The 19,998-nt window shown below is 48.6% G+C and overlaps 1 protein-coding gene across 7 annotated transcripts in view; it reads left to right on the plus strand.

Moving 5' to 3' along the window:
• The window catches only part of ANKS3 (ankyrin repeat and sterile alpha motif domain containing 3), a 35,261-nt gene that overhangs the window by 10,172 nt on the left and 5,091 nt on the right, over positions 1-19,998 (plus strand). For all 7 annotated transcript variants that reach the window (XM_032843736.1, XM_032843735.1, XM_032843732.1 and 4 more), the window contains 5 exons: positions 12,296-12,431; positions 16,798-16,956; positions 18,721-18,858; positions 19,206-19,315; positions 19,582-19,758. In XM_032843736.1, the coding sequence (XP_032699627.1) occupies positions 12,296-12,431; positions 16,798-16,956; positions 18,721-18,858; positions 19,206-19,315; positions 19,582-19,758 (720 nt within the window). The remainder of the gene's footprint in view (positions 1-12,295; positions 12,432-16,797; positions 16,957-18,720; positions 18,859-19,205; positions 19,316-19,581; positions 19,759-19,998) is intronic.

A 19,998-nucleotide genomic window follows, 5' to 3' on the forward strand; every position in this document is an offset into this window, starting at 1 on the left:
ACTAGACATGAGACTGAGGGGGTACAGGAGCCTGCCCGCCCCCTTTGCCTTGCTCTCCCGGTCTCCCTGCCATGGCTGCCCCTCAGCTCGCTCGCTCTTCCTTGCTCTCTTTCCTCCTTTCTCTCTCTTTCTTTCCCTCCCTCCCTCCCTCGCTCCCTCCATTCATTTACTTATTCATTTCCCTTCCTTCTCTCTCTCTCTCTCTTTCTCTCTCTCTCGGAGATCGTTCTGTGTTCGTGTATTGTAATCTCTCTTCTCTCTCTTTTCTTCATGGCGGTGCAACACTTCCTTGGAGGGATGAATCAGAGGTTGTTTGACAGTGGGCCACAGATGGAAGTAAGTCGTTGCCAGCCACTGGCTGTCACATTCAGTGTGGAGACTTCCTGCACACACATCTCTGCACACGCGTGTGACCACATCGGTCCAGTTCAGTACCCAAGGTAGAATTTTCCATGGAATGTAAGTATGGTCTTAACACAGGATTGCCCACTTGCCATCCGAAGAGCAAATTGTACCAACTTATACTCCTTCCACAGCCGCAAGAATTATGAATTTTAAATTTGAAGTACTTTGAACTTACAGAAAAGTACAGATGATAATACTAATTCCACACACGTGACCCCAAAGTGACCCCTAAACAGATGTTGATCTGCAGCTTTCCTGCTCCTGGTTTTCTGCTTCCGCCACACACCTGTCTTTAAGGAGGGCACAGGTTGTTTGGTGGTTCCATGTAAAGATTTATGTAGTAACGTGTCAGACCGTGTGCGTCCTTCAGCAGCATGCTGGCGTGTGGGGGCCCGGTTCACTCATTTTTTTTTTTTTTAAGATTTTACTTATTTATTTGACAGAGATCGCAAGTAGGCAGAGAGGCAGGCAGAGAGAGAGGGAGGGAAGCAGGCTCCCCGCTGAGCAGAGAGCCCGATGCGGGTCTTGATCCTAGGACTCTGAGATCCTGACCTGAGCCGAGGGCAGAGGCGAAACTCACGGAGCCACCCAGGCGCCTCCCGGTGCACTCATTTTGACAGCTCTGTGTGTATTGGACGTCTGAGTGTTTGACCTTCCTCCGTTCCTCTTTTAGTGGACATTTCAGTTGTGTCTACTTTGCTGTTCCTGACAGGGCTGCAGTTCCCATTTCGTACCTGTCTTCTCAAGCATGTGGGAAGGGGTTTCAAAGAAATCAGGATGTATTCCTCAAATTAGACGTTTCGGTGTGTAGGCTGAGTGAGTCTGCACTAGAGAGTAGTAACTGATTTTCCTCCACGGTCAGCCTGATTTATGTCCTGATAGTGTTTCAGAGTTCTTGTCTCCCACACCCGCAGGAACACGTGGTACCTGGTATCACATGAGCTGTCTCCTGTTGATTTTTGCCTTTCTCCGATGTCGGTGAGGTTCAGCATCTTTTTTTCTTCTTTTTAAAATTAACATATAATGTATTATTTGCCCCAGGGTACAGGTCTGTGAATCATCAGGCACATTTCACAGCACTCACCATAGCACATACCCTCCCCAATGTCCATCACCCGGCCACCCTCTCCCTCCCCCCGTCCCCCCAGCAGCCCTCAGTTTGTTTTGTGAGATTAAGAATCTCTTGTGGTTTGTCTCCCTCCTGATCCCATCTTGTCTCATTTTTCCCTCCCTACACCCCACGACCCCCCACTGCCTCTCAGTTTTCCTCCTATCAGCGAGATCATTTGATAATTGTCTTTCTCTGATTGACTTATTTCACTTAACATAATACCCTCTTGTTCCATCCACATCGTTGCAAATGGCAAGATTTTGTGTGGGTTTTTTTTGATGGCTGCATAGTATTCCATTGTGTATATACACCACATCTTCTCTATCCATTCATCCGTTGATGGACACCTAGGTTCTCTCCATAGTTTGGCTGTTGTGGCCATTGCTGCTATAAACATACAGATGCACGTGCCCCTTCGGGTCACTATGTTTGTATCTTTAGGGTAAATAGCCAGTAGTGCCATTGCTGGGTCGTAGGGTAGCTCTGTTTGCAACTTTTTGAGGAACCTCCATGCTGTTTTCCAGAGTGGCCACACCCGCTTGCATTCCCACCAACAGTGTAGGACGGTTCCCCTTTCTCCGCATCCTCACCAGCATCTGTCATTTCCTAACCGGTTAATTTTAGCTATTCTGACTGGTGTGAGGTGGGATCTCACTGAGGTTTTGATTTGTATTTCCCTGATGCTGAGTGATGTGGAGCACTTTATCACGTGTCTGTTGGCCATCTGGATGTCTTCTTTGCTGAAATATCTGTTCATATTTTTGGCCATTTCTTTCTTTTTTTTTTTAAATTTTGTTTACTTATTTGACAGAGAGCACAAGTAGGCAGAGAGCACAAGTAGGCAGAGAGAGACAGGCAGAGAGAGGGGGGGAAGCAGGCTCCCTGCTGAGCAGAGAGCCCCATGTGGGGCTCGATCCCAGGACCCTGAGATCATGACCTGAGCCAAAGGCAGAGGCTTAACCCACTGAGCCACCCAGGCGCCCCTTTTGGCCATTTCTTGATTGAGTTATTTGTTCTTTGTGTGTTGAGTTTGATAAGTTCTTTATAGATTTTGGATACTAGCCCTTTATCTGATACGTCATTTGTGAATGTCTTCTCCCATTCTGTCAGTTGTTTTTTGGTTTTGTTGACTGTTTCCTTTGCTGTGCAAAAGCTTTTGATCTTGATGAAATCCCAGTAGTTCATTATTGCCCTTGCTTCCCTTGCCTTTGGTGATGTTTCCAGGAGGAAGTTGCTGTGGCTGAGGTCAAAGAGGTTGCTGCCTGTGTCCTCCTCAAGGATTTGGATGGATTTCTGTCTCACATTGAGGTCTTTCATCCATTTTGAGTCTATTTTTGTGCATGGTGTAAGGAAATGGTCCAGTTTCATTCTTCTGGAGGTGGCTGTCCAATTTTCCCAGCATCATTTGTTGAAGAGACTGTCTTTTTTCCATTGGACATTGTTTCTTGCTTTGTTGAAGACTGGTGGACCATAGAGTTGAGGCTCCATTTCTGGGTTCTCCGTTCTGTTCCATGGATCTATGTGTCTGTTTTTGTGCCAGTACCATCCTGTCTTGATGATTATGGCTTTGTAATAGAGCTTGCGGTCTGGAATTGTGATGCCACCATTCCTCTGGCTATTCAGGGTCTTTTCTGGTTCCATATAAATTTCAGGGTTACATGTTCCATTTCTTTGAAAAAAAAAAATAGATCTGTTTTTTTTTTTTTTTTAATTTTAAAGATTTTATTTATTTATTTGACAGAGAGAGATCACAAGTAGGCAGAGAGAGAGGAAGGGAAGCAGGCTCCCTGCTGAGCAGAGAGCCTGATGCGGGTCTCGATCTCAGGACCCTGGGATCATGACTGGAGCCAAAAGCAGAGGCTTAACCCACTGAGCCACCCAGGAGTCCCCAAATTGATGGTATTTTGATAGGGATTGCATTAAATGCAGATTGCTTTAGGTAGCATAGACATTTTCACAATATTTTATCTTCCAATCCATGAGCATGGAATATTTTTCCATTTCTTTGTTTCTTCCTCAATTTCTTTCATGAGTACTTTATAGTTTTCTGAGTAGAGATTCTTTGCCTCTTTGGTTGGGTTTATTCCTAGGTATCTTACAATTTTGGGTGTAATTATAAATGGGATCGACTCCTTAATTTCTCTTTCTTCTGTCTTGCTATTGGTATATAGAAATGCACCTGGGTTTCTGTGCATGGATTTTATATCCGGACACTTTACTGAATTCCTGTATGAGTTCTAGCAGTTGTGGGGTGGAGTCTTTTGGGTTTTCCACATAAAGTATCATATCATCTGCAAAGAGTGAGAGTTTGACTTCTTTGCTGATTAGGATGCCTTTAATTTCTTTTTGTTGTCTGATTGCTGAGGCTGGGACTTCTAGTACAGTGTTGAACAGCAGTGGTGATAGTGGACAGCCCTGCCATGTTCCCGACCCTAGGGGAAAAGCTCTCAGTTTTTCCCCATTGAGAATGATATTCGCGGTGGGTTTTGCATAGATGGCTTTGATGATATTGAGGTTTGTATCCTCTATGCCTACAGTATGAAGAGTTTTGATCAAGAAAGGATGCTATACTTTGTCAAATGCTTTCTCAGCACCTATTGAGAGTATCATATGGTTTTTGTTCTTTATTAATGTGTATCACACTTTGATTGATTTGCGGATTTTGAATCAACCTTGCAGCCCAGGAATAAATCCCATTTAGTTGTGGTGAATAATCCTTTTAATGTACTGTTGGATCCTATTGGCTATTATTTTGGTGAGGATTTTTGTATCCATGTTCATGGAGGATATTGGTCTATAATTCTCCTTTTTGATGGGTTCTTTGTCTGGTTTTGGAATCAAGGTAATGCTGGCCTCATAAAGTGAGTTTGGAAGTTTTCCTTCCATTTCTATATCTTGGAACATTTTCAGGAGAACAGGTATTAATTCTTCTTTAAATGTTTGGTAGAATTCCCCTGGGAAGCCGTCTGGCCCTGGGGTCTTGTTTGTTGGGAGATTTTTGATGACTGCTTCAATCTCCTTACTGGTTACAGGTCTGTTCAGGTTTTCTATTCCTTCCTGGTTCAGTTTTGGTAGTTTATATGTCTCTAGGAATGCATCTGTTTCTTCCAGATTGTCAAATTTGCTGGTGTATAGTTGCTCATAATATGTACTTATAATTGCTTGTATTTCTTTGGCGTTGGTTGTGATCTCTCTTTCATTCATGATTTTATTAATTTGTGTCCTTTGTCTTTTCTTTTGGATAAGTCTGGCCAGGGTTTCTCAATCTTACTCTCTCAAAGAACCAGCTTCTAGTTTTGTTGATTTGTTCTACTGTTCTTTTGGTTTCTATTTCTTAGATTTCTGCTCTGATCTTTGTTATTACTCTTCTGCTGGGGTTAGGCTTTCTTTGCTGTTCTTTCTCCAGCTCCTTAGGTGTAGGGTTAGGTTGTGTACTTGACACCTTTCTTATTTCTTGAGAAAGGCTTGTGTCGCTGTATACTTTCCTGTCAGGACCGCCTTTGCTGTGTCCCAAAGATTTTGAACAGTTGTGTTTTCATTTTCATTTGTTTCCATGAAATTTTTCCAATTCTTCTTTAATTTCCTGGTTGACCCATTCATTCCTTAGTAGGATGCTCTATAGCCTCCATGTATTTGGATTCTTTCCACCTTTCCTCTTGTGATTGAGTTCTAGCTTCAGAGCATCGTGGTCTGAAAATATGCAGAAAATGATCCCAGTGTTTTGGTACTGGTTGAGACCTGATTTGTGCCCCAGGATGTGATCTATTCTGAGAATGTGTCATGTGCACTAGAGAAGAATGTGTATTCTGTTGCTTTGGGATGAAATGTTCTGAATGTATCTGTGATGTCTTTCTGGTCCAATGTGTCATTTAAGTCCTTTATCTCCTTGTTGATCTTTTGCTTAGATGATCTGTCCATTTCAATAAGGGGGGTGTTAAAGTCATCTACTATTACTGTATTGTTGATGTGTTTCTTTGATTTTGTTATTAATTGATTTATATATTTGACTGCTCCCATATTAGGTACATATATCTTTAAAAATGACATAGATCTTCTTGTTGGACAGACCCTTAAGTATGATATAGTGTCCTTCCTCATTTCTTGTTATGGTCTTTAGCTTAAAATCTAATTTATCTGATATAGGGATTGCTATCCCAGCTTTCTTTTCATGTCCGTTAGCATGGTAATTTGTTTTCCACCTCCTCACTTTAAATCTGGAAGTATCTTTGGGTCTAAAATGAGTTTCTCATAGACAGCATATCGATGGGTCTTGTTTTTTTAATCCATTCTGATACCCTGTGTCTTTTGATTGGGTCATTTAGCCCATTTACATTCAGGGTAACTTGAAAGATATGAATTCAGTGCCATTGTATGGCCTGTAAGGTGACTGTTCCTGTATGTATGTATGTATGTATATATATATATATATAATTTTTTTTTAAAGATTATATTTATTCATTTGACAGACAAAGATCACAAGTAGGCAGAGGGGCAGACAGAGGGAGAGGAGGAAGCAGGCTCCCCACCGAGCAGGGAGCCTGATGCGGGGCCCGATCCCAGGAGCCTGGGACCACAACCCGAGCCGAAGGCAGACGCCCAACCAACTGAGCCACCCAGGCGCCCCAACTGTTCCTGTATATTGTCTCTGTTCCTTTCTGGTCTGTTACTTTTAGGCTCTCTCTTTGCTTAGAGGACCCCTTTCAATATTTCCGGGAGGGCTGGTTTGGTGTTTGTAAATTCCTTTAATTTTTATTTGTCCTGGAAGCTTTTTATCTCTCCTTCTATTTTCATTGATAGCCTAGCTGGATATAGTATTCCTGGCTGCATAGTTTTCTCATTTAGTGCTCTGAATATATCATGACAGTCCTTTCTGGCTTTCCAGATCTCTGTGGATAGGTCTGCAGCCAGTCTAATATTTCTACTGTTGTGTGTTACAGACCTTTTGTCCTGAGCTGCTTTCAGGATTTTCTCTTTGTCACTGAGAATTGTAAGGTTTACTATTAGATGATGGGGTGTAGACCTCTTTTTATGGGTTTTGAGGAGGGGTGTCTCTGTGCCTCTTGGATTTTTTTTTTCTGTACTTAATGGTTATAATATTTATTTGCTTATTAACATCTTATTTTTATTTTATTATATTCAGTGTTCCAAGATTCGTTGTTTATGCACCATACCCAGTGCTCCATGCAACATGTTTCCTCCTTAATACCCACCACCAGGCTCACCCATCCCCTCACACACACCCCCCTTCCAAAACCCTGTTTGTTTCCCAGAGTCCACGGTCTCTCATGTTCCATCTCCCCCTCCCAATTTCCCCCAGTTCACTTTTCCTTTCCTTCTTCTAATGTCTTCCGTGTTATTCCTTATGCTCCACAAATAAGTGAAACTATATGATAGTTGACTTTCTGTGCTTGACTTATTTCACTCAGCATAATCTCCAGTTCTGTCCATGTTGATTAAAAAAAGTTGGGTATTCAGTGCCTCCTGGATTTTGGTGCTTGGTCCCTTTGCCAAATTAGGGAAATTCTCTGCTATAATTTGCTCCAGTATACCTTCTGCACCACCCCCCTTTTCTTCTTCTTCTGGGGGATCCCAATTACTCTGATACTGTTTCATCTTATCTCTCGAATTCTCCCCTCGTGGTCCAGTAGTTGTTTGTCTCTGTGTTGCTCAGCTTCTTTATTCTTCATTATTTGGTCTTCCATATTACCAATTCTCTCTTCTGCCTCATTTATCCTAGCAGTAAGAGCCTCCATTCTTGATTGCACCCCATTAATAGCTTTTTGATTTCAGCTTAGTTAGATTTTAGTTCTTTTATTTCTCTAGAAAGGGATTCTTGGGACACCTAGGTGGCTCAGTCAGTTAAGCGTCTGCCTTCGGCTCAGGTCATGATCCCAGGGTCCTGGGATCAAGTCCTGCATCAGTCTCCTTGCTCATCAGGGAGCCTGCTTCTCCCTCTGGTTGCCTCTCCCTCTGCCTGCTGGCCCCCTGCTTGTGCTCTCTCTGACAGATAAGTAAATTTAAAAAAAAAAAAAGGCATGGGATTCTCTAATACCTTCCATGCTTTTTTCAAGCCCAGCTAGCACCTTGATAATCGTCATTCTGAACTCTAGTTCTGACATGTTATTATTTTTTTAAAGATTTTATTTATTTATTTGACAGAGATCACAAGTAAGCAGAGAGGCAGGCAGAGAGAAGAGGAAGCAGGCTCCCTGCTGAGCAGAGAGCCTGATGCGGGACTCGATCCCAGGACCCTGGGATCATGACCTGAGCCGAAGGCAGAGGCTTTAACCCACTGAGCCACCCAGGCGCCCCTGTATCCCAAATTTTTAAGGAAAAAAAACCTGTACGTATATAGAAAATAAAGTTAAATACAATGAAGGGATAAAATATGACTTTAATAAAAAAAGATTTTTAAAAAGGTATTGATAAGATAAAATGGTTTTTTAAAAGTTAAAATAGGAAAGAGGAAAAAATTTTTTTAAAGATTAAGAAAAAATAAAAATTTAAAAATTTAACCTTGAAAGACTAAAGGATCGTCTATGGCCATAGCACCCTGAACGTGCCCAATCTCGTCTGATCTCGGAAGCTAAGCAGGGTCGGGCCTGGTTAGTACTTGGAGGGGAAAGACTAAAGGATCATTGAAAGAAAGCCGTGAAGTTTGTGTGTTGCTTTCCCCTATCTCTGGAGTTCCGTAGTTCTCACTGATCAGTGAACTTGGTCTTGGCCGGATGGTCTTGCTAATCTGGGAGAGGGGCCCATTGGAGTGATTCTCAAATGTCTTTGCCCGAGGCGGAATTGCACCGCTCTTGCCAGCTACCAGGCTAAGTAATCTGCTGGGTTCGCTCTCGGGAGCTTTTGTTCCCTGAGCGCTTTCCGTAGAGCTCTGGAGGCCAGGAATGAAGATGGCGGCCTCCCTATCTCCTGCCTGCTGGAGCCTCAAGCTCAGGGCCCCACTGTTCAGTGGGCCCGCAGAGAAAGGCCGTCAACCCCTCCCGTCTCCCTGGTCTCCAGCTGCGCTCCAAGCTCACCCGGCCTGTGACTGAGCGTTTCTGTCTCTGGCCACGGCCCGTTCAGGATTTACTCTCCAAACGACTTCCATAATTGTCACGTGGCCGTGCTCGCCGCAGTCATCATGTGGTATCTTACAGCTGGAAGTGTGTGTGTGTGTGTGTGTGTGTGTGTGTGTGTGTGTGTTTTAAGATTTATTTAGTTAGTTATTTGACAGAGACAGAGATCACAAGCAGGCAGAGAGAGAGGGGGAAGCAGGCTCCCCGCCGAGCAGAGATCCCAATGTGGGGCTCGATCCCAAGACCCCGGGATCATGACCCGAGCTGAAGGCAGAGGCTTTTACCCACTGAGGCACGCAGGCACCCCAAATTTGTGCCTTTTGACTGCTTTCATTTTCCCCTTCCAGACCCCTCTAAAAGTGACCTTTGAAGGCTGAAGGGTTTTTTTGTTTTGTTTTAAGATTTTATTTATTTATTTGACAGGCAGAGATCACAAGCAGGCAGAGAGGCAGGCAAAGAGAGAGAGGGGAAGCAGGCTCCCCTCTGAGCAGAGATCCCAGTGCAGGGCTCAATCCCAGAACTCTGGGATCATGACCTGAGCTGAAGGCAGAGGCTTAACCCACTGAGCTACCCAGGCGCCCCAGGCTGAAGGTTTCAGAGCTGATTTCTAACCAGAGCTCTTCAAAATGGGGGATTATAGAAAGTAGAACTCAGTTAAGGTCTTGTAAAGATGCAGTTTTTTTCCTACTAGAGCACATGAGATAATCACCTTCTATACTAGCCTCAGCCAAAACTGTCAGTTGATCATAAGTTTCCAAATAGGGGGAAAGCGTGCCTAAGTAAATGTTTATTATACAGTGATCTGTATCTGCTATAAAAGAATCAGAAAGTACAGTGAAGCCACAAGAAAGCCAGAAGTACTCCTAATCCCATCACCCAGAGATAGCACAGTTAACACCTTGTCGGGTATCCGCCTGGGTTTTTAACGGATATTTTAAGTCGGAGTGGAGTCCCATTATACAGAATGTTTTGTGTGCTGCTTTCTTTCCTCTTAACGATGTCCCGTGCACCCCGTTTACATTAGTAAACGCCCTTGGCTGGACCTGTCCCAGAGTAGGGGGTAGCGTTCCACTCTATAGATGTGGTCCGTCCTATTTCACTAATACCTGATTTTACCCTTTTCCTGATTCTCACCGTACTAAACGCTGGTGGGAAAATCCTAACTGTTAGTGTATGTAGTGTTTACACTAGGTTAAATCCCTAGGAGTGGAATTGCTGGGTCAGTGGGTGTGTGCACGGTCAGGGTTTGCTGGTTTGCCCTCCAGAGCACTGAGCTCCGGTGGTCCCGCCCTCAGACCCCACACTGCCTGGTTGAAGCTTCTAAAATGTTGTTTATTGTCTTTTCCACTTTCAAAGTAAGTGTGCTCGTCGTGAATTCAGAGAATACAGAAGATTAGGAAGATGGGGGAAATCCCCCATCCTACTGCTTAGAAATAATAGTTTGGGCATGCTTTCTTCCAGTGTTAGACACACTTTTGTTTGTCTCGTTTTGTTGCTGTTGTAAGATCCGTACTGTTTTGTATCATGGTCTTTTTTTCGCATCTTTTATTTTTGAAATACTTTTTCCAGTTTTCCTGAGATACAGTCGACATTTAACGTTGTATAATTTTAAGGTGCACAGCATGATTTGAATTTAGTATACATTGTGAAATGAATACCATAGTAAGTTTACTGAACATCCGTCACCTCTCATAGTTACAAATTTTTTCCTTTGTAAACAGTGATTTAATAACTTCCTTGTGCCTTCCCATGAACCTATGAAAGGGTATCAACTAGTTAGCTCTGAGAAATATTTAAAATATAAAACCTCTCTTACACCCTCAGTAATAGCAGTATTATAGGGAAATCCTCCTATAACTTACGAATGCGTACAGGCACGCTTCACCTTCTCGTGCTTCACTTTATCGCATTCACAGATGCTGCGTTTTTTTACAGATGGAAGGTTTGTGGAGACCTTGTGTTGAACAAGTCTGTGGGGGCTGTTTTCCCAACACCTTTCACTCACTTCGTGTCTCTGTGTCACATTTTGGTAATTGTTGCAATAGCTCAAACTTTCTATTATCTTTTTTTAAAAGATTTTATTGATTTATTTGAGAAGGAGCAGAGAGAGTGCCTGAGTTGAGGGAAGGGGCAGAGGAAGAGGAAGATGCAGAAGCAGGCTCCCTCCTGAGCAGAGAGCCCAACCCAGCTCAATCCCTGGGATCCCGGGATCATGACCTGAGCCAAGGCAGGCCCTTAATCCACTGAGCCACCCAGGGCCCCTATTGTCATATTTGTTATGGTGGCTGTGATCAGTGATCATGACTTACTGAGAAGTCAGATGATAGCATTTTTTAGCAGTAAAGTTTATCTTCAAGTAAGCGCTATGTTGAAACAATGAAATTTAGAGGATAATTAATCCAAAAATTTAGAAATAAGCATTAAAAAACCTCTAAGTTTTCTTGCACTGTCTCCTCTTGCCCCCCAGCGCTAACAGCTATGATTAGGTTTCTGCATAAATGGAATCCTGCAAATAAATAATTCAGCAGAATCCTGCTGCATAAATCGATACATCTGCCTCTGCAGTGTGTTTTTAAATGTGAGCAAAACAGCACAGACGTATTTCCACGGTAGTCGGAGAAGCCGGCCTCAGTCTCCCACCCAGTGCTTGATCGTATTGGTCCGCCTGAAGTAGCCATTCACGCATTAGTGCGTGCGGGAGTTTCCTGTGGCTGCTTTTACCAGTGTACCGTGAAGCTGGCGGACTTAAAACACTCAAAATTATTTTCCAACAGTTCTGGACGCCAGAAGACCAGAACCAAGGCACCAGCAGGGCCACACTCCCTCCAGAGGCTTTGGGAGGAATATGTGCGTTTGGCTTCCGCTGCTTCTTGGCTCGTGGACGCATCGCTCCAGTCTCTGCCTCTGTCTTTTTATTCCGTTCCTCCCCATATGTCCACATCATCTGCTGTTCCTCAAAAGACACTTTGTACCTTATGTGTCATAAAGACATATGGTCCTTTCAAAACCTTGGTTATACCAGTTACTTGTGAGCACCAGCACTTATGGCAATGACATGGCGGCCTCACCCCCAGGTACACGGTCTCCGGGTTCTCTCCCGAGCGCCTGTGTCACTGAAGCAGTCTCTGTTTTTTGGGGTTATTTCCTCAGGAGAGAACCACAGAAGTGGAATTACCGTGCGGAAGAGAAGTAGTTTCGGGCTTTGGGTAAAAATGACGGGACTCTTCTTAGAAGGGTGCTGCTCTCGCTGTGGTCGGGATGTTGAAAGGCTGCTGCTCTCGTGCCTCTGCGGTCCCGGCTTTCTCTCTCGGAGCCGTGAGGCGGGCGGGCCTGCCCAAGTGCGAAGGGTGAAGGCTGGGCTGTGGCCCCAGCGGTCTGCAGTGCGCGTCCCCTGCCTGGAGCCGGGGACTGCCTCACCCTCAAGGATCTGCCTGCGGGGCGGGGGCGGGGAGCCGCGCAGCCACCAGATGGCTGGACTGCCACCAGCAGGCCCCTCTCCAGCGGCCCCCACCTCGTCCTAAAGGACAGCGAGGGCCTCCCAGGCCTTCCCCTTTCTGGCGCAGACGGGGGGTTGCCGAGGGCCTGGGTGCCGACCTTTCCTGCGGTGAGCAGCCCGGGCGCGTCTTAGCTGGGGTCCGGAGCCCGCACCTGGGCAAGGAGAGTGCTTTGCAGGGGAAGGTCCTGGGTCCTGAACCTCTGTGAACGTTCACAGGGAGTGAGAGTGGACACAAGAGACCACAGCGGGGCCACAGCCCGGATGCTGGCCAAGCAGTACGGACACATGAAGATCGTGGGGCTGATAGACGCTCACTCGCCTGCTCTGCCCAAGAACGTCTATCGGAGCCCAGGTACGTGCTGCGGCGCCGCCGGGTCCCCTGCCGACCGCCCCCCGCCCCTGAGATTTGGCCCCTGCAGCCTTGCCAAGAGACGCCTGCCTCCCCCGTGACTCCGCTGTGCCGTGAAGGCTGAGGCGTGCTGGTCCGATAGGAGACAGGCCCGTTAGCGCGGAGCGGCAGCGGCCAGGCCGGAGGTGCCCAGCTCGCCCGCGGCGCTCCGGGAGACGCGGACCGGCAGCCCCCGGCCGGGTGCCTCACACCTGCCGCTCCTTGACGTTGCCTGTGGCGCTCATTACCACACGGGATATTTTAACTTTATATAGTCCGATTCATCCGTCTTTCTTGCTTTTAGATTTGGGCCAGTCACAGAAGATCTTTCCGTTTCCTGGTTGTCCAAGAATTTGCTCGTTTTTTCCTGGTTCTTACCTGGTTTCGTTTTTGACGTTTAGCTCTCTGACCCTGTGTACTTTCTTGTCATGTGTGGCGCGAGTGTGGCGTTCTGATGGCTGCCCCGGTGTCCTGGCTTCGTTACACCGTGTAACAGTCCCATCTCCGACCTCGTGATCTGAGAGGCTTTGTCATGGACTCTGAGTTTCCGTCTGTGCCCAGGTCTGCTTCTGGGCTTGCTCTCCTGTTCTCCGGGTCTGTCCACACACCAGACCCACACGGCTGACTCCCTGCAGCTTTCCCTTTCCAGTGTTCCCTAGTATATCGCTCGTGTATTTTTCTGTGTCAACTTGAACATCAACTTGTCTAGCTGCTTAGGAACAGCGTGTTGTTGGGACTGTGGCAGATTTGCAAATCAATAACCCGTTTTATGATTCTGAGCCATCCTCTGTAATACAAGGATGTCTTTAGTTCAAGTGTACTTTTGTGTCTGTGGGAGGGTTAAAAATTTTCCTCCTAGACATTGTGCGTTTAACTTTTTCTTCCTAAGTGTCTTTCTTTGTTGCTCTTGTAAATGGGGTTTCACGGCCTTCATATGCTCCGCCTGCCTATTTGTGAGGATGCAGGCTGTTGGCGTCAGCATGCCAGTTCCATATTCTGTTCTGCTGAATTCTGTCATTGCTTGAATTGATTGATTTTCCAGGCTTTTCCAGGTATGCTACCATACAGTCTGCCCATAGAGATAGATTCACTGCTTCTTTCTGATTTGTGTACCTCTGATTTCTTTCATTTAGTTGCATGGGCCAGGATTCTCGTAAGTGGTTGATTGTGTGGGGACAGTGGGAATTCACCTGGTCCTGACCTTAGCGGAAATGCCACCGTGGGTGAGATGCTGGCTTGGAGGGTAAGGTATGCATGTATTCTCTCGTGTTAAGATAGTATCTGACGTTTTCTGTATTCCTGTTTTTTACAGGAATAAGTGTAGAATTTTGTCAAAGGCTTTTTCAGCATCTATGAAGAAGATTGTTAATTTTCTCTTTAGATCTCCTAATAGAGTGTATTAGTGAATTTCCTAATAATGAACCAAGTTTACATCGTTCGTTTAAATCCCACGTGGTATATCATTTTCTTAATGTGATGTTGATTGTTTGCCAGTATTTTACTTAGTTTTTCTGTCTGGCTATTCAGTTATAAATGATACTGGTTTGTGATTCTGTTTTATCAGGTGTAGGCATCGGTGTACCTCATACAGAGAATTTGAGTTTTCCTTCCTTTTTTGTGCTCTGGAACAATTTATGCAGCATAGGTGCCCTATATTAAAGGTTTGGCAGGATCTCCTGTGAAACCCTCTGGATCTGTTCTTTCTTTGTGGTAAGTTTTTCTGTTTCTTCTATAGAAATTGGTCCGCTTAAGCCTTCTCATTTCCCAGGGGCCAGGTTTGGTAAACTGCATTTTCCTAGGAAATCCCTTCCTCTGGGATTTCAAACTTCAGCTCGCATAGAGGTCTGCAAAACCGTTTCTGTCTCCTAAAAAGTTCCAGTAGTTATTTTCCTGTGTCAATTCGGTTTTTTACCTGCCTCCTGACTCAGTCCTCTCTCCTCTTTCTTGTTCAGTCTTTAGTGGTTTTCTCACTTTCCTACAGTACTGCTTTTCCATGCAAATAAAATATTTTTTAAAAAGAGATTTATTTATTTGACAGAGAGACAGCAAGGAGGTAACACAAGTAGGAGGAATGGGAGAGCAGGCTCCCGCTGAGCAGGGAGCGGGATGTAGGGTTGATCCCAGGACCCTGGGATCACGACCTGAGCCAAAGGCAGAGGCTTAACGATTGAGCCACCCAGGCGCCCCGACACTCAAATCTGTTCTGCTTTGGGCACCTCATGACCGAGTCTTCATTTTATTTTATTTAAAGATTTTATTTATTTATTTGACAGACAGATCACAAGTAGGCAGAGAGGCAGGCAGAGAGAGAGGAAGGGAAGCAGGCCCCCTGCTGAGCAGAGAGCCCGATGCGGGGCTCGATCCCAGGACCCTGAGATCATGACCTGAGCCGAAGGCAGAGGCTTAACCTGCTGAGCCACCCAGGCGCCCCGTGGGTCTTCATTTTAAAAATCTGACCTTTCTTTTGCTTTGTTTTGTTTTTTTAAATATTCTATTTGTAAGTCCTCTCCGAGCCCAACACAGGGCTTGAACTCACAACCCTGAGGTCAGGAGTCGCCCACTCCACTGACTGAGCCAGCCAGGTGCCCAGCTGGCCTTTGTTTTCTCCCTCTTTCCTGAGTTCCATTTCCCTTTCTCACCGTCGTGAGTGCGTGCCTGTCTCTCTTTGTTCTCCGTTCTGGATTTTTGAATCAGGACGCTTTTTTCACTCTTCCGTGCTTAAGGTGTGCCCATGTGGAGTATCGCGCTCTCTTCTCCCTCTTCGGTGGTGGTGGTTCGCAGGGAGGTGCGTCTTCACTCACTGCAGTGTTTGGTCCCCGGTTCCTGTGTCCTCCCTGGAGATGGCTGGAGGGGGACATGGTGAGGCCAAGCCTGATGTGTCTGTCCTTGATACGGTTTTGTCTTGCCCGATCCTGGAGGTCCCCCGCTTGCTTCTCCTGTTCACGCTCAGTTGCCACGAGGGGTCTTCCGGGAGTGGGGCTGTCCTGCTCCATGTCCCATGTGCATTTTTAAGTTGCTGCTCTGGGGTTGTGCTTCCCTCTGCTGGGATGCTTTCTCTGTCACAGAATGGACTTTTCTGGGGGCAACACTGGCACGTCTTATCCCTCGTCTCGCTTCAAGTGTGGCTTTATTCTAGACCTGCCTGCTCTTCTCGGAGACTGGATGTGTGTGAGCAAGAAGTCTCTCTGCGAGAAGAGAAATGGACGTGTCACGTCTCCATGGGAGCGAGGAACAGGCGCCGGGGGTGTGCTCTGTCGTCCCACTTCTGTGGATGGGGTGGGATTCGTGTGGCTGTGTCTGTTGTCCTTGCTCACTTGTCAGGTTCGAGAGGATGTGCTGGGAGGTTCAGATTCACGGAGCCGCCTTTGCCTTAGTGACCCCTTTTCCCTCGTCCTTTTACTCTTGACGAGTCCGCCGTCTTCTGCCTGGGCGGGAGCACAGTTTCCTCCCGGCAGCGTAGATCCTGGAGCACATGGGAGCGAGCTGGGTGGGGAAGAGAGGGTCACCGGCCATGTTTGGAACCTGCCTCAGTGACGCCCTCACTCGCCAGGTGGTCACTGACCTGGGCTGTCGCGCCAGGGCGCTGCTCCCCCGCCGCGGCCTGGCTCCCTTCCTGCCTCGGGATCGCTGGTGGCGGGCGCCAGCTCACGGGGGGCAGTGGATGAAGGGCTCCTTCGGCGTCCGAGCCCCAGTGTACCCACCCGAGAGTGAGGGCTCACCAGATGCGAGCCTTACACAAATCTGGTCGTGAGTGCTCCCTTCCAGGTGTGATGAAATAAAGAAAACTGTGAAAAGCTCTAAGACGGTAGGGACCGTGAGCGCGCCCAGCCCTTCTGCTGTGACGGGCGGCATGCGGGGTGTTTTCCCGGCCCCGGCGCGCGGCCGGCACGTGCCCCCGGTTTCCCAGGACGTGCAGGGGGAGAACGCACAGTTGTTAGGAAATTATGACTGATATCCTCTACGTCTATGACCAGACGGATCTTATTTATCATCTCGGATCAAAATTTAGTTCTGGTTTTTAAATGTACATACTTATTATAAAAAATTCTGGAATCCAGAGCGGAGTCAGAGTTAAGACTGCCCCATCGTGACAGACCTTGTCAGTTGAGACTCCGGCTCAGCGAGCTTGCTTCCTCCCCCATTTCCCCGCGGCCCTCTGAACGGTGGACTGGCCCACTGTGGTACTGCTTTCGAGTGGTGTCCTGGGAAACACAGTTTTCTCTTCTTAACGTGAGAAAACCAATTATGATTTTATTCCCACGTACTATGAAGATTACTAAATTAGTCCATCACTGAACAAAATGTCCCCATTCTGATGTTTGACCTGCAGACAAATTTGAAGACCTAAGCTCTTCGGATGAATCCTGCCCCATTCCGCAGAGACAGAGGCCCTGTCGGAAGAAGGGCCTCAGCATCCATGAGGGGCCTCGAGCCTTGGCCAGGATCACAGCCATTGGACTTGGGGGCAAGATGCAGCAGCCTTGCCGTGGTGAGTGCTCCCACCTCCTTCTGGCTCCTCCTGCTGGCTCCTTGGCGGTGCATCCTGAGATGCCCGCCTGAGGAGACCGAGCAGTTCTCGGCCCTCGGAATGCGGGCCCTGGGGGCTGCGGCTCACAGATCAGAACTGATTACAGGGATAGGAAGACACTGATCACTGGCTAGCTTCTGGGTTCATCCTTTGATCTTCCTTTCCAGGGGTTACGTTACAAAATAGAACTTTCTCTCCAGCAGTGGAAATACAGTGAAGCTGGGGTTTCCTTTATCAGCTAGTGCAGAGAAAACGTTGAAGCCTGGACTCCGTGCCCTTCACCAGCTGGAGGTGGCTGTGTTTCGGGGCAGGCGGTTTCTCCCCGTGCTAGACTGGAGCGGTTTGGGGCGGTACACTTAGTGCGCTAGTAGTGCGTTTTCTCTCCTGTCGGCAGCGCCTCGTGGGGAGCGCAGTGCTCTTGGGGGCGCAGGGGCGTTGACACTCGCTGTGGCCTGACCAAGTGATCAGTCTTAGGTGAGAGTTACATCTTATTTGATGTCTGTCACCCAGCAGTGGCCAGGTCAGTCCTGCTGGTCTAGCAAGCTGGGTGGATGGGCCCATCTTGTGAGCGAGTGTCCCCGGGCTTAGAAACCGACTTTCCCAGTCACAGGAGACCTTGCTTCGGTCAAGAATACACAAGACTCCATTGCCTCCCATGACCTTTAGCGCTGGGTTGAGAGCTCTAGGCCCACCTTTTCCCATCAGCCACAGAGGGGTGGGCTGACTGGGCCACTGGAGAAGGTGCCCCCAGCTGTGGTCAGGCCGCTGCAGGGTGACCCCCTGCCTCTTCCTCCGTGGAGCACGCTTGTGAGCCCATAGCTCCGGGGTATTTGGCTGGGTGCTTCTGTAGCACGGAGTCCATGCTGTCGGCCCACCTGAGGTATGGCGGGGAGGCGGGAAGGTCGGGTCCTACCCAGGGTGGGGGATGGTTATAACCTGTGTTGCTGTACAACAGGTGCTTTTGAAAATGGGATTCGTCGGAGTTACCAAATAATCTGGCCGAAGCCCATTTATACGCATCTTTTTATGCACCCACAGAGGCAGAAAAACATTTACCTAAGAATGATGTTGTTCCTTAGTTGTGCCATTTCCTTACACCTCGTGATATTTAAATTCTCTGTATGTGCCTGTATCCTCTTTGCCGGTGATCAGAAACATTCTCGTGCAGGCAGATGCGTCCAGAGGTCATGTAAACTTGGTGTTACTGCTGTTGGTCTTCAGCCGGGGGCCTCCGCCTCCCTGCTCAGCCAGATCTCTTTGGCTGGGGCTGACTCAGCTGACGAGCCGCACCCCTACATGTCTGTGTTGAAAAGTCGCAGGGGGCGTGAAGGCCGGTGTGTGTGAGGTTTTGTTCCCAGCTGTGAGGAGTACTTAGTGTCTGGTTTGCCTTTGGCTCAGGAAGCTGTAAGCACAGCTCACCGTGTCCTGCTCTGTCCACTTGGAAAGGCAGCACAGGGGGTGATGGAGGGGGCGGCAGGTCGGACTGGGCCCGACGGCGTGTCCTTGCCCTTGCCCGGACAGACTGGTCCCCACGCCCGTCTTTCCTCACCTGCAGAGCATGCCGCGGGGTGCTGACAGGGGAACGGCCATTTAGACGGAACTTTCCGCTTGCCTGAATCCCGGGCTTTCCCTCCCGCTGAAATTCCTCTGCGGAGGCTGAATTTGTTAGGAGGAAGTCGTCTCTTTTGTGCTCCTGTGGGTTTACACGCCCCATTCTGTCTACAGAGCAGGTGCCTCTGCCGGGCTACGTCACCTTCAACAGCAGCGACGAGAACCCGCTGGCAGCGGGAGGCCTCTGCTACAGGGACGTCACCTCCCCGATCAATGACCGCGACGTGGAGAGCAGCAGCAGTGGCAGCCGGGGTGAGTGTGCCCGGCCCCGCCCGGCTGGGGGCTCCGCTGGAGTGGCCGTTCCTGGGCACGGCCCCCACCCTCCAGCGGGGACACGGACTGTGGCGGGTCCAGCCAGTAGAGAGCAGGGGTGAAGGATCCCGCAGGGGTGGGCCGGGCTGCCCTACATGGGTGCTTGCATTTATCAGCGAACGGAACAGGCAAAACTCCTGTGCACGTGTTAGGGCTGGAGGGCTTGAGCCGGGCCTCGGAGAACAGGGAGCTATTTGAGGAGCTGATGGGAGGCGGGGGTGCAGGGCCCTGGGGAGTCCTTGCGGGGGAGACCTGTGGTCAGCTGCCCTCGTCTTCCCTGTTGTCAGAAGAGCGCGCCCTCTGTGCCAGCCTGGGGGCCGGGGGGCGCAGCAGCAGCAGCGAGGGCCTGACCAGAGCCCCCGGAGTCAGCAGCGAGGCGTCGCTGGAGAGCAACGAGGTGAAGCTTTTCTTTATCTCCCACCTCCCTCCCCTTCCTTGGTGTCGTGGGGGCTGCCCCCTCGGAGAGGGCAAGGCTGGTGACAAGGACCTCGTGCCAGGCAGACACACAGCATCCTGGGCCGCCCTCTGTGAGCCCCGCCCGCCCGCAGGTCACCAAGGAAGCCTCTCGGTGGCCGGTGGTGTGGGGGGCAGAGGGCAGAGTGGCGGCAGCTGCGTTAGCTGTGAGCCCCGTAGCGTTCACTTTAAGCACACGTCTCGCCACAGGATTCGGATCACGCCTGTCAGAGTTCGGTTCGCAAGCAAACTAAAAGCTACGTGAAGACCAAGAATCGTTACAGCAACAGCGCCAGCCAGTGGCCTCCCGGCACCGGCACTCCCGGGGCAGCCTCTTCCCCGGGATCCATGCCCCAGACGGAGAGGTGCCCCCATTCAGGACCTCAGGTAAGGGCCACGGGGACACCGGCAGTTAGATGTCGGGTGCTTCGTGTGCTCCGTGAGGCCCGCACCGAACACGTACGACGGGCAGGCGCTAGTGAGAGCGGAGCGAGCCGGTGGTCCCCCCAGATCGTCTGTGGGGCTCGTCAGGCGGAGACGGCTCCTGAGGGCTCCAGGTGCCGGCTGCAGGGTTTCTGTTCCATCCCTTTCCATAGAAAAACTCTCCCCTTGCTTTCATACTTGACT

The sequence above is a fragment of the Lontra canadensis genome, unplaced genomic scaffold, assembly GCF_010015895.1.
Source record: "Lontra canadensis isolate GAN:19392208 unplaced genomic scaffold, GSC_riverotter_1.0 scaffold143, whole genome shotgun sequence".
NCBI lineage: Eukaryota > Metazoa > Chordata > Mammalia > Carnivora > Mustelidae > Lontra > Lontra canadensis.